Source organism: Myxocyprinus asiaticus, chromosome 2, assembly GCF_019703515.2.
Source record: "Myxocyprinus asiaticus isolate MX2 ecotype Aquarium Trade chromosome 2, UBuf_Myxa_2, whole genome shotgun sequence".
NCBI lineage: Eukaryota > Metazoa > Chordata > Actinopteri > Cypriniformes > Catostomidae > Myxocyprinus > Myxocyprinus asiaticus.
Genome location: NC_059345.1, coordinates 52160794 through 52173652, shown reverse-complemented (window position 1 = coordinate 52173652; position 12859 = coordinate 52160794). Strand labels below are relative to the sequence as shown.

At 39.2% G+C, this 12859-nt stretch overlaps 1 protein-coding gene across 3 annotated transcripts in view; it reads right to left on the bottom strand.

Annotated features, from left to right (window-relative positions):
• Window positions 1–9905, bottom strand: part of LOC127451336 (NHS-like protein 2) — a 126964-nt gene extending 117059 nt beyond the window's left edge. Inside the window, exon 1 of one of the 3 annotated variants that reach the window (XM_051715935.1) lies at window positions 9280–9905. In XM_051715935.1, coding sequence (XP_051571895.1) covers window positions 9280–9556 — 277 coding nt within the window. In that variant the 5' untranslated portion in view covers window positions 9557–9905. The remainder of the gene's footprint in view (window positions 1–9279) is intronic. The other 2 variants (XM_051715945.1, XM_051715975.1) reach the window with 2 other exon arrangements.
• Window positions 9906–12859: the final 2954 nt, after the last annotated feature.

The following is a 12859-nucleotide window of genomic DNA, read 5'->3' as shown; positions in this document are numbered from 1 at the left end:
TACAACATGTTGTTTGTGAAAGAAAATGTCTTCTGTCTGGAATATGCTTTTTATTTCAGTGTTTTAGGGTTTACGCCGTTATGGCGTTATGACAACAAAGTTGTAAAATTGAATATAACTTTACACAGAAAAGGTTAGTAAGTGATTTTATCACACTAAAATCAGGTTAACACACATGTTGTTTATGTCTTGTGGCTATAATTTTAAAACAGTGAGTATTTTAAAATTTTCAGACTGGACCCATTTACTTCCATTGTAAGTACATAACTTTTGCTTTTTTTAAAGAAAAGGAGGGATGAGTCTAAATTCATTTTTGTAGTAATCAACATTATGCCACAAATGTTGTCGATTGAGCTCAAACTTTTTTAAATTTTTTCAGAAGTTGTGTAAATTAATTATCAGTGATTTGAGACAAGGTAGCACAAAAAAAGCAGAACACCAAACTATCGGTATCAGCAGATGTTGCTCTAAATAATCGAATATTTTTATATTAGCCCATCCCTAGTTACTTTGGATAAAAACGTCTGCAAAAAGCATAAATGTAATTCTAGCACATGGGAAGTAGAAAGAGAGTTCCTGGAGGTGGCAGTACTTGGACTTGTTGCGCAACTGTTGCATTTCATTGCAGAAAATCTGTGCAAAATTCCTTTTGTGCTTGTTGGTTCATATTTGGGAAAAAAGGTCAGAACTAGAAGGTCAAAGAATCTAAGGTCAAATGTCATATTGCTTTTTGCTGTATGATAATACAGAGGCTGTGAGATGTGACACCTACTTGTATGGTCAGGTCAATGAAATCAAAATGTGTCCGTTCTTTTTTTTTTAATCTTTTAAGGCAATTGGATAATTTCTATGGCAACCAAGTAGCCAAGGCCAAGTGACCAAAAGAGACCAAAATGTGGACGATTCAAATTACTGAAAAAAGTGTTGTATAGTAAGGGGACTCTGGCAAAAAGCCAAGACAGGAAGTTGTTAATGGTTTCCTCTGCATTTCACCTGAATTTATCCTTGCCACAGGAGTGACATCTTCAATTCTGTCCTTAAACACTCCAGCCCACTCTCTTTTTGCTTCCATCTCTCTATTTCTCTGATCCTCCCTCCCTCTCACTCACACTCCATCCATCCTCCTTGCTCTATCACACACTTTTATTAAAATTTCAGTTAATCTTAAGACTATAAAAAGATTCTTTTCAGTTCTAAAAGTCAGGAATGTTCTCGCTATGTAAATCTTCAAACATTAGCACGAAAGTCACTTTAAGACTTACATCCGTAATCTGTGCAACAGATTCACAACTAGCATGACACATTGCACATAACCATTCACAGCTACATGAAACTCTCAGCATGGGTGACAAATTCTTAAAGCTTGGGATAAAAAGTGGAGAAATTTTTAACTGCATATTGGTCACCCAACATTTTTTAATTCTGTCATAATTCAGTCCCTTATGTCATTTCAAACCTGTAGGACTTTTTATGCAGAACACAAAAGGCAAATATTAATGAATATACCAGTCTGAATTTTCAGTACAGTGGCAGTTGATATTGATTTAAAGGTTAAAAATCTTTATGCTTGTTTCACGTTCACGAGCACTATGATAGAAGTTCACACAAGAACTTGCGTTGTTTAGCACTAAGACTTTCATCAAGGCATTAACTGGGTTGTTTCTCAGACAACTTGGAATATGATGCACAAGCTGCATAGAATACTTTTATTATACTTTTGGGTCCTTTTTAAGCTTTAAAGGAATATTAAAGAAAAGGAGGGACAAGTTGAAATAAATTTTTGTGGTAATCAACATTATGCCACAAATGCTGTTGATTGAGCTTAACTTGTATTAAACCTGGAAAATTCCTTTAAAGTGAGTAACTATCAACTTGAAAAGTCAGACTTTTGTGCTCCATAGAAGAAATAAAGCCATGACGGTGAGTAAATTATGACAGAATTTTCATTGTTGGGTGAGCTATTCCTTTAAGAAAGAAATCAGAAGTGATTGTTTTAGATTATGATTATGTTTTTCACAATGTATTCCTAGAGGGGAGGAAAAAAGGTTGAAGGGTCAGAACTCTTAACCTAATCCATCTGATCCCTCTATCTTCTGCACAAACACACACATATAAAGCTACACATGGTCCTGTGTCTGACTCTGACTTTCACACGAATGCCTGAGGAATGAGGCAGTTATCACTGAAGTAGCCGGTGACATGGCTGACACTCCGGAAGGCCTGAATCAACTGTCACAGTTTTAATGCAACAGCTAAATTGGCCCTAGATCAGGCACAGAAAAAGAAAGCCTTCAGTCTGCTCCTTCATCTCATGTCCCTATCAAACAGTCTAAAGAGGGACCTGACCTCAGTCCCTGCACCGCACTGGAGAAGAGTTCCCAGCCAAAGAATCCACTGCATAAAGAGATCTAGATCATTTGTCTTCAGCATGTCAAAGCATGGTGGAAGTTCAAGCTGCAAATGCTTAACATTTACAGTATTGGTAGTCACGTGACACCATGTGAGGTTCGGATGTGTGAATGACGAGCTCTGCACACTTTGCTAGTTTTAACACTACTATTGACATAAACCAGTGAGATTCGATACACCCTGTTCCATAACTGTTCTAGGAGGACAATATGTCAAAGAATTCAAAATCCTCAGGCTCTGGAGACATTAAAAGACACTTACGTGCTCAAGCTGACACCCCTGACAAGGCCGTGGACCAGGGAGACAATTTGGCCGGAGAAGTGAAGGAAATTCGGCATAAATCGTGTCGGCAATGCTGACGAAGGTCATTGCTGACTTGGAGGATCTTGCTGTAATACGTCGATTGACGAAATTCACTGAGGTGGTTACAAGAGTGGGGGATGTCGAGAAACTGATTGATTATCTGGAGTCATCGGAGAGGGAATTAGCTGCTAACCCGCTAGCAACCAAAGTGGATTTGGAGCGTGTCTGGGAGAAGCTGGAGGATATGGAGAATCATAGTCGGTGGAATAACATCCGTATTGTTGGAATTCCTGAGCGAGCAGAGGGTCAGAATATGGTGGAATTCCTGGACGGGCTCTTTCCGAGTCTGCTCGACATAACAGGCCATAAGCTGGAAATCGAGCGAGCTCACAGGGATCCGGCTCGGCGATCCGCTGAGGGAGACAGGCCCCGATCAATTCTGGCCAAATTTCTGAGATCATCCGATAAAGATCTCGTGTTACGTGAGAAGAGGAGTAAAGGAAGGCTTTCTTGGAAAAACCACAGCATCTTCTTGTTCCCAGACTTTGCGAATTCGACAAGAGAGAAACGCAATCGATTCAAGGAATACAAGAAACTCTTTCATCAATGGAAGGTCGCTTTTGCACTGATGTTCCTGGCCAAATTGAGAATAGATGCTAAGGATGGCCGTAAATCATTTGCATGCCCACAGCAAGCATTGTCCTTCATAAAGTCAATGGAGTAAGTTATTTTGTGGTACTCACACTGCAGCCGAGTGGGCCTGACTGACTGAACATTCACTGTTCAAGGAAATGAGCGCCTTTTTTGTTTATTTTTGTGCTGGTTCCACCTATCGGTTGGAGTTTGTTTTGTGGAATAACACTCCTTCAGGACAGTGTTGTGGATGAATCTGCACGTTCTTTGTGCTTATGCCTCCTATTGGCTGGAGTTTGTTTTGTGGAGTATTTCTTGCAAGCATTGGAGTGATTAGGTCATTTGTTGCACTCATGTAGCAATCGAATGGGCCGGCTCACTGAACATTAATTTAACTGTCTGAGGAAAATGCCTTGGAGTTGGTTTTATAGATTATTTTTTGTTGTATAATTCTGTCTCACAAAATTTGTGTAAAAACACTGGACTTGAGCATTCCAGCGGCAAAAGTGTCGCGGGGGCTTTCGTAGGCATACATGGACTGTTTGAGTTTAGAGGAATGGACGCCAGTTGGTGCTGTCGTGCGTGGGGTTAATGCGCACGTTTTTCTTTTTTCTATTTGTTTTGTTCGGGGGGAAGTTCGGGGTTTGATTGCTGCTCTAATGTTGAAATGTGGTCTTTATAATTTTGTTTTTGACACACAATCTATTTTTTCTAATATGTCAAAATGTCAAATTTTAATATGAGTGGATTGTCTCTCTCCACATGGAATGTGAATGGGTTGGGGCACCCCATAAAAAGAAGGAAGGTCATTTCTCTTCTTAAGCGTAAGAAATATGATATAGTGTTTCTTCAAGAAATTCATCTTTCCTCGCAGGAAGCTGAAAAATTTGGGAAGATATGGGGTGGACATATTTTCTTTAGTGCTGACTCAAGTAAGCGCAGGGGAGTCATTATACTGATAAGTGAATATCTACAATTCAAATGTCTCAAACAGATTAAAGATAAATTAGGAAGTGTCATAATTGTTTTAGCAGAAATTCAGGGGCAAAGTCTTATTTTGGCTAATATTTATGCACCTAACATTGATGATCAGGGCTTTTTATAGATCTTGAAGGGATGATGCAAGCTGCTTGCACCCCTCATGATATAATATTGGAAGGAAACTTTAATCTTTTGATGGACTCAGTCCTTGATCACAGTGAAGCAAAAGTGTGTAAGCCCCCTAGAGCAACACTGATGCTTCACAGAATGTGTAAAAATTATAGTCTTACAGATATTTGGAGACTTTTGAACCCATTTGGGAGGGACTATACATTTTTTTCATCAGTCCATAAGATTTATTCTAGAATAGATTTTTTATATATTTATATATATATGTCCCTCATTTCATCTGTTGTGGATTACTCAATTGGAAACATTTTAGTCTCAGATCACATGCTGGTGTGTTTAGAGGTGTTGCCACATATGGAGAAAAATAAATCATATAGTTGGTGCTTTAATGTATCCCTTTTGCAAAATCCTGAAATCCAACAAATGCTAAAGGCTGAAATCAGTGTTTATATGGGGAGTATCCTCTGTGGGCGTGGCTTGGGAGGCACTTAAGGCAGTTCTTAGGGGCCGGATTATACAGTATGCCTCATGCACCAAAACATCCAAAGCACGAGAACTCGTGGAGGTGGAAGGGAATATTAAAAGTGCAGAGGCAGAGCTAAAGCATCAAATGTTGTCTGATGGCCTCAGAGAATTTACCTGATAGAAATACCGATATAATACTATTTTGTCACGGAAGGTGGAGTTTTGGCTATTCGGGGTAAGACAGTCATACTTTGAGTAGGGGATAGGGCAGGAAAACATCTGGCTAGATATATGGCTAGATATATGAAACAGAGAGAGTCTTTTTCTACCAATTTTGGCTAACCGATTAAGTAAGGTTATAACATCTCTTATACATATAGATCGGGTGGGGTTTATTAGGGGCCGTAGCTCTTCTGATAACATTAGGCGTTTCATCAATATCATGTGGTCAGTGGCGAATGTTCAGACTCCGGTCGCTGCCATCTCACTTGACGCCGAAAAGGCATTTGATATGGTACAATGGGATTATCTTTTTAAGATTTTGGAAATGTACAGGTTTGGGAATACTTTTATTGGTTGGATTAAGTTACTTTATAGACACCCGGTAGCGGCGGTACAAACAAATGGATTAATTTCAGATTATTTTACTCTGGATAGGGGCACCCGGCAGGGTTGCCCTCTTTCCTCATTATCGTTTTGTCTTGCCCTGCAACCATTAGCAGCCGCGATAAGAAAGGAGGATTATTTTCAAGGGGCAGTGGTGGTAGGTGTGATGCATAAGCTATTTTATTATTCATCTCCGACACCACTAGATCTATGCCTTGCCTCCACAGAATTATTAATTCCTTTTCTAAATTCTCAGGATACAGAATTAATTGGTCTAAATCCGAAGCTTTGGCTCTAACAGCGTACTGCCTGTACTGCACCTTCCAGTGCCCCAAACAGGGCATTAAGTATTTGGGGATTTTATTCCCAGCAAATTTGTGTGATTTAGTTAGAATTAATTTGGACCCTTTAATTAAAAGTTTTTCGAGCGATGTCGGCAGGTGGGCTTCATTACATTTATCTATGATTGGGAAGGTTAATGTTATTAAAATGAATTGTATTCCAAAATTCAACTACCTGCTACAATCTCTCCCTATAGATGTCCCCCTCTCTTATTTCAAGCAATTTGATAACATAGCGAAGTCCTTTATTTGGAATGGTATGTGTACCAGATTACATTTCAATAAGTTACATAGGCCGATTGACAAAGGTGGGCTAGGCCTACCCAAGAATTTGTTTTATTATTATGCATTTGGCCTCAGACATTAGTCTCATTGGTCACTTCCACCTGAGAGAGCCCCTCCCTGGTTTTGTATTGATCAGGAAGTTCTTGCCCCTATTTCACCATTGCAAAGCCTTTCTATTAAACTAACTGGAGAAGTTAAGTTACACCCCGTTATCTCACATTTGCACTCGGTATGGACAAAAGTGTCCAGAGTGTTTAATTCGGACATTTATTTAAATGTTGCCTCGAGCATATGGCTGAACCCAAAATTATGTATTAATAAGTCCCTTTTCTGTTGGTCAGAGTGGATTGTGAGGGGGGTTACTACACTTGGTGACCTATGTGAGAGTGGAGTATTGAGATCTTTTGAAAATTTGGTTCAACATTTTGGGATTCCCAGGTCTCAATTCCTCAGGTATTTACAGCTGCGCCACCTGCTCTGTACTATTTGTGGGAGTAGCATACACCTCCCTAAAGTGGCAGAGACTCTGGGAGTGGTGATTACTGCTTTTGGAAAAGGTCTTGAGGCATCAGTGTATTACTCCCTGCTAATTCAGAGTCTGTGGGACGGAGTTTCAACTTCTCTCAAGAGATTATGGGATAAAGATTTAAACTTGGTATTGGAGGAGGGAGTGTGGGCTAGGATTCTAAAAAAAACATCAAGTCTGCATCTAGAGATGCAAGCGTTCGCCTTATGCAATTTAAGATTTTACATCGATTCTATTGGACCCCCTCTAGATTGTATAGGCTTGGTCTTAAAGAAACACCCACCTGCTGGCAATGCCAGTCAGAAGATGGAGACACAACTCATGTTTTTTGGTGGTGTGTTAAGATCCAAGAATTTTTGTTGAAGGTTCAGAGTTTTATGTGTGACGTATTGGGCAATCAGATTTCGTTTTGTCACAGACTCTGTGTTTTGGGCGATGGGGCGGTCATCGATGTGGGAAATAAACACATAAAAAATTGGGTTCTGACCAGTGTAATGATCACCAGGAAAAATCTCTCCACTGCTCTAGGGGAGGGGCAGTGGAGAGAGAGGTATAGGTATAAATGTGTGCGATTATATATATATATATATATATATATATATATATATATATATATATATATATATATATACACTCATGTGTGACCACAGGAATGTTTGTTGAGGGTCAGGGTGGGGTTGGTGATTGGGAGGGGTAATTGTGGGGTTTAAATGTTGATTCTATGTATCTATCTTTTGCTTTTCTTTATTTACTGTATTAATCAATACAAATAAAATAAAAATTACAAAAAACAATTACAGTATTAAACAAATACAGTATCAGTGATCTTTGCATGAACTTGGAGGATAATCTCCATGCTTTGTTTCACTGTAAAATGATAAGGACTGCGGAAAAGAATGACTCCAGCACACTGCCAAATGTCCCAAACACAGGGTTAAGCTAAACAATACAACGAGAGGCTCTCACTCTCTGATAAGACAAAGGAAATGGAGGGAAATACTCTGCACATCTTCAGATGGTGAAAATTGGCAGGGTTTTTATCCTGCTTTAGTGCACTGATCAGTGTAGGAGGTGTGAGAGGGAGTAAATGCCAAATGTATCTCTAATGCAAATTGGAAAGACTGAAAAACAACAGATAAGGATGTGAAAGTAAAACACAAAGCCAAATGTGAATGTGTTGGTGATAAACAGGCTATGTGCCATGGCCAAAGCATTTGTTTACAGTTCATTAAGAACTGAAAGTGTTGTTCGGTATCCTAAAACTCAACTGTACACTGACTTTGAGTGACACAGATTTCTCTTATTTAGACAAGACTATCTCTTGTTTGTGTGTTTCTAGGACTACTTTTGTGGGAGTTACATACAATTGCAGTTTTATGGCATCTGTCTCTCTGTCTCCAATGTAGCCTAGGTACACCAACAGTAAGAATAGTAAAAACAGACACCACACGCAGGCCCAGATCTAGAACGGTTACATTAGGGGGACAGTAATGGTCATAAAATATAAATTAATTAAATTTGAGAAATCTCTGAAAACTCTGAAAGCTTAAAGGGATAGTTCACACAAAAATTCTCTCATCATTTAGTCCAGATGTGTATGACTTTCTTTCTTCTGCTGAACACAAACAAAGATTTTTAGAAGAATATTTCAGCTCTGTAGGTTCATTCAATGCAAGTGAATGGTGACCAGAATTTTGAAGCTCCAAAAATCATATAAAGGAAACATAAAAGTAATCCATACGACTCCAGTGGTTTAATCCATATCTTCAGAAGGGATATGATCGGTGTGGGTGAGAAACAGATCAATATTTATGTCCTTTTTTACTACAAATCTCCACTTTCACTTTCACATTCTTCTTTGTTTTTGGCTATTCACATTAGTTGTGCACTTTGCCACCTACTACTGGGCAGGGAGGAGAACTATAGTAAAAAAAAATGGAACTTAAATATTGATCTGTTTTTCACCCACACCTATCATATCGCTTCTAAAGTTATCGATTAAACCACTGGAGTGCAGTGGATTTCTTTTTATGCTGCCTTTATGTGCTTTTTGGTGCTTCAAAGTTCTGGCCACCATTCACTTTCATTGAATGAACCTACAGAGCTGAAATATTCTTCTAAAAATCTTCGTTAGTGTTCTGCAGAAGAAAGAAAGTCATACACATCTGGGACTGCATGAAGGTGAGTAAATGATGAGAATTTTCATTTTGTGGTGAACTACACCTTTAAAGCTTCTACACTGTTTAAAGGAGATATCATATTCATTTATTTTTATTTTAAACAATAACAGTAATAACTATGGTATTTTGGTGAAAACCCCTTTTTCTGCATTTATAACAAAAGACATAAAGTCTGATTTAATAACGACGTTATTGTCTTCAAAAATTTTCAGCTCTCCAAGAATGAGAGTCAAATGATGTTTTGTTTACATAGTAAACAAACAAGCTATAATTGTATACCACAATAATGTGATGTTTCGGGAATTTAATCATCATCCAAGCAGACGTTCTGACCTTTGAACTTAACTATAAGTAAGCAAACAACTGATCAAATATCTACAGTAAGTCAGAAAGAGTGGAAAGTTAACGCTGGAGACCTTACGTTTGACCGGTGGCTTGCTGGCCAGTGCTGAGATGTGTTTTTGCAGACTGGTAAGTTTATTCTCCAGCGCTCCGGAGCGGTAACAGATGGAGGCGAGCTCTCCTTCCAGCTCCTCCAGGATGCTCACCGACTCACGGGATAAATCCGACAGCTGCCGGAGCAGCGCGCAAAGAGTCAAGCCGCACACATCCACCAGATCCGTGAACACCGCGCCGCGACTCTTCGCGCTACTCTTGCACACATCTTTAGGGACGATGGTCCTCTTGCAAAAGGGCATCTTCTCTCCTGGATTGAGCTCCAGTTATGGTAAACTCCCTTTAAAAGTGCGTGTTTTCTTCCAAGCGTTGAAGTCTGTCGGTGGAGACTGTTCCTAGGGATTGCGCGTACAGTGGAGGCATTTTATGCATTGTAATTGATTGTCCACTGTGAGGAGCTCTGCAGCGCTACACTTCAGACTAGATCACTCCAAATCACAGCTTCAGACTCTCATGAACTGCGCCTACATCACCCACTCTTGCAACAACTATGACCTAAGAACGAGCTGTATCTTTCATGACAACTGAACTATGTAGAAAGCTCGTGCCTTCATAATCCATCCAGCTCCATCTCCTGCTCTGCTCATGAACATACACATTTAAAGTTTTTCCAGCAAGACTGAGAACAATTAGTTAACAGCTGCACTTGGACAGCAAAAGAAGAAGAAAAAAAAAAAAAAAAAAAAACTCAATTTTGCAAAAGCACTGAAATTCAACAAAGAAAAAAAAAAGCCTTTCCTTTAATGGTCACATACTGTATTCTAACATCTGCATTTGCCTCTCCCAAAACACACATCTGGTTGGTGTGTGTGCGTGTGTGTGTGTGCGCGCGCGCACCCCCCGCCCTGAACAAGAACTTGGCTCACCTAGGTGTTTTGTTCATCCAGTCTTTCCACACTGGACTGCAAGAAAGAGGGCGTACAGTGAACTCGGAATGATGAGGAGAGGACTGGATTGAGAATCATCCATGATCCGTAGTCTTATCGAGAATGTTTCTCCATGGCTTCATATGAAACCTTATCTTATACAGGGGTATTGATTGGAAACATCTGGGGCTTGTTTTGTCTCACTGTATGACTGTCTTCATTGTTCCTGGTTCCCCACCCCACTCCACATGGCCCAAGTAGTCTACATGGAACCACTCCTGGTGGCCCTTTTCTTCACTGCAACACTCCTCCTCCACGTTTCATTGAAAGAACTGTATTCTGCTCTTCTTTTCACATCTCTCGACTCTTACTGAGAGAGCATATCTGCCAGGGTTGATTCTGAGGTAGCAAGGAGGTCTGGCAAGCCTCAAATTTCATTTTCAAAGGTTGACATTTTTACAAACAAGTCCACGTCATAGGCAAGATCACCATGCATCTCTTTTATGAGGCATTATTAATTTATGACAGAGGACCAGACACAAGGCAATGGGAGTCAAATGAGGAAATGGCTGAAAAATTGATTTAAAATCAGATGAGCTTATGTGGTTGCTTTCGTCATTTAATCGAATACTCAGAGAGAAACACAAAGCTGGATGAGGATGACTATCGTTTCAAATATTGCAGAATGTTTAAGCTCAAGGACACCAGTCTGTTTTAGTTTGTATTGCATTCTGGCAGACAGCCCCTGCAATGTGTGTTGAGGTGAGCCGTGCTGAGCCACTGTAGACCAGCAGGACAAAGGCTGCAGGACAAATAGGCTGAAGCTCAGCAGGACCCATATGGCCTTCTGGAGACAAGCCTCAGCTATGTGGCACAAAAAAGAACATAGACACAGGTGTGTTCCTTCCTCCAACTTCTACATCTCACAAATCCAAATTTAGAAACTCTCTTGTTGCTATACAAATATTTGCTCTAGTTTACATTAAAGGGATAGTGCACCTAAAAATTAAAATTCTCTCATTTACTCACCCTCATGCCACTTTTTTTTCTTGCATAACACATTATTAGAAGCATATCTGAGCTCTGTTGGTCCTTACAATGCAACTGAATGGTGGCCGGAACTTTGAAGCTCCAAAAAGCACATAAAGGCAGCATAAAAGTAATCCATAAAACACCAGTTGTTTAATCCACGTCTTCTGAAGCAATCTTATTGATTTTGGGTGAGAACAGAACACATTTTTCTCTGTGCACCTTGACATTGTGGTCTGTAGGCACAATCATAACTTCAAGCTCAAATACACTTCTTAGTGCCTGATGCATGCCCAGAGTGCTAGATAGCACTATACAGAGCACTGCAAAAAAAATTGTCAAGTTACATTGACAATCACCTTAAGAAGTTGAAAGAAAACTAAATAATCCACTGAAAAAACTGTTTATAATTAGTTATCTGGATTTAACAGTTTCTGTTCTAATAACTTTAAAATTGTGACACACTAGGCTACCCAGGATGCATTGCAACAGCTATGTTTTAAGTTCTGATTAAAAAACCTTAAGAACACCGGCATAGGTTGGACATCCAATTGTTTGAACGGGAGACAGACTTTTCAACACAAAGCTCAGCAATGGTGACAATCAACATACACCATTAAATATACTAATAAACTATTAACTAACAGTAATGACAAAAACACCACAAATAACGTCTAAATATCGAAGAAAAAAAAAGCCTACAACACTATCCTCACAATGCAATGCATGCTGGGAGCTGGCAAATCTTTGCTTTTTCAATCAACTTTGAGTTGAAATGGCAAATACGTTTGTTAATCCAATTTAAGTTTTGATTCTAATTAACTTGTACGCAAGTTAATTTGGCATGAAATTTTAGCTGTCAACTCAAAAAAGCTAGTTGATAGTGTGTAATCGAGCTTGAAATCATGACCCCAATGAGACTGCAGATGTTGAGATTTATAGTGAAAAAAAGTTAGTTTGGTCTGTTCTCACCTAAAATCGAGTGGACTGCTTCAAAAAAATGTGGATAAAACAGGAGTCTTATGGATTAATTTTATGCTGCCTTTATGTACTTTTTGGAGCTTTGAAATGTTGGTCTCCATTGACTTGCATTGCATGGACCTACAGAGCTGAAATACTCATCTAAAAATCTTTGTGTGACCTGCAGAAGAAATAGTCATACACATCTGGGATGGCATGAGGGTGAGTTAATGATGAGAGAATTTTCATTTTTGGGGGAACTACTATTTTAAAACATCCACTCCTGCAAACTATAGTCTCAAGCATTGCAAAGCCAAGATGTTAGTTCAACTGAAGAGCTGAAAAATTATTGCGGTCATTTGCTTAATGGCAATCTACAGATACACATTGGTCTGAAATACTGCAAAATTCTTCTTGGACACAGTTAGTGACTCCCCATTTAAAAATGCATTTCCAATAAAGTAACAACTTGATCAACATGTTATCCACTCTATTCCCTCAGTACAAACAGAGGTACTCTAATGAGAGTCAGTAGGTCTTACTGTTACATCTGTATTCAGCATTCCTTAAAACATTTTTACACAAGTTGCTTCTGAATTTTGACCATTTAAAAGTTTGTCAACCCTGAAGTCCCCAACATGTAGCAAATCGTGCATTAAAAACCCTTTCCCACAAACACACAACTCGCTG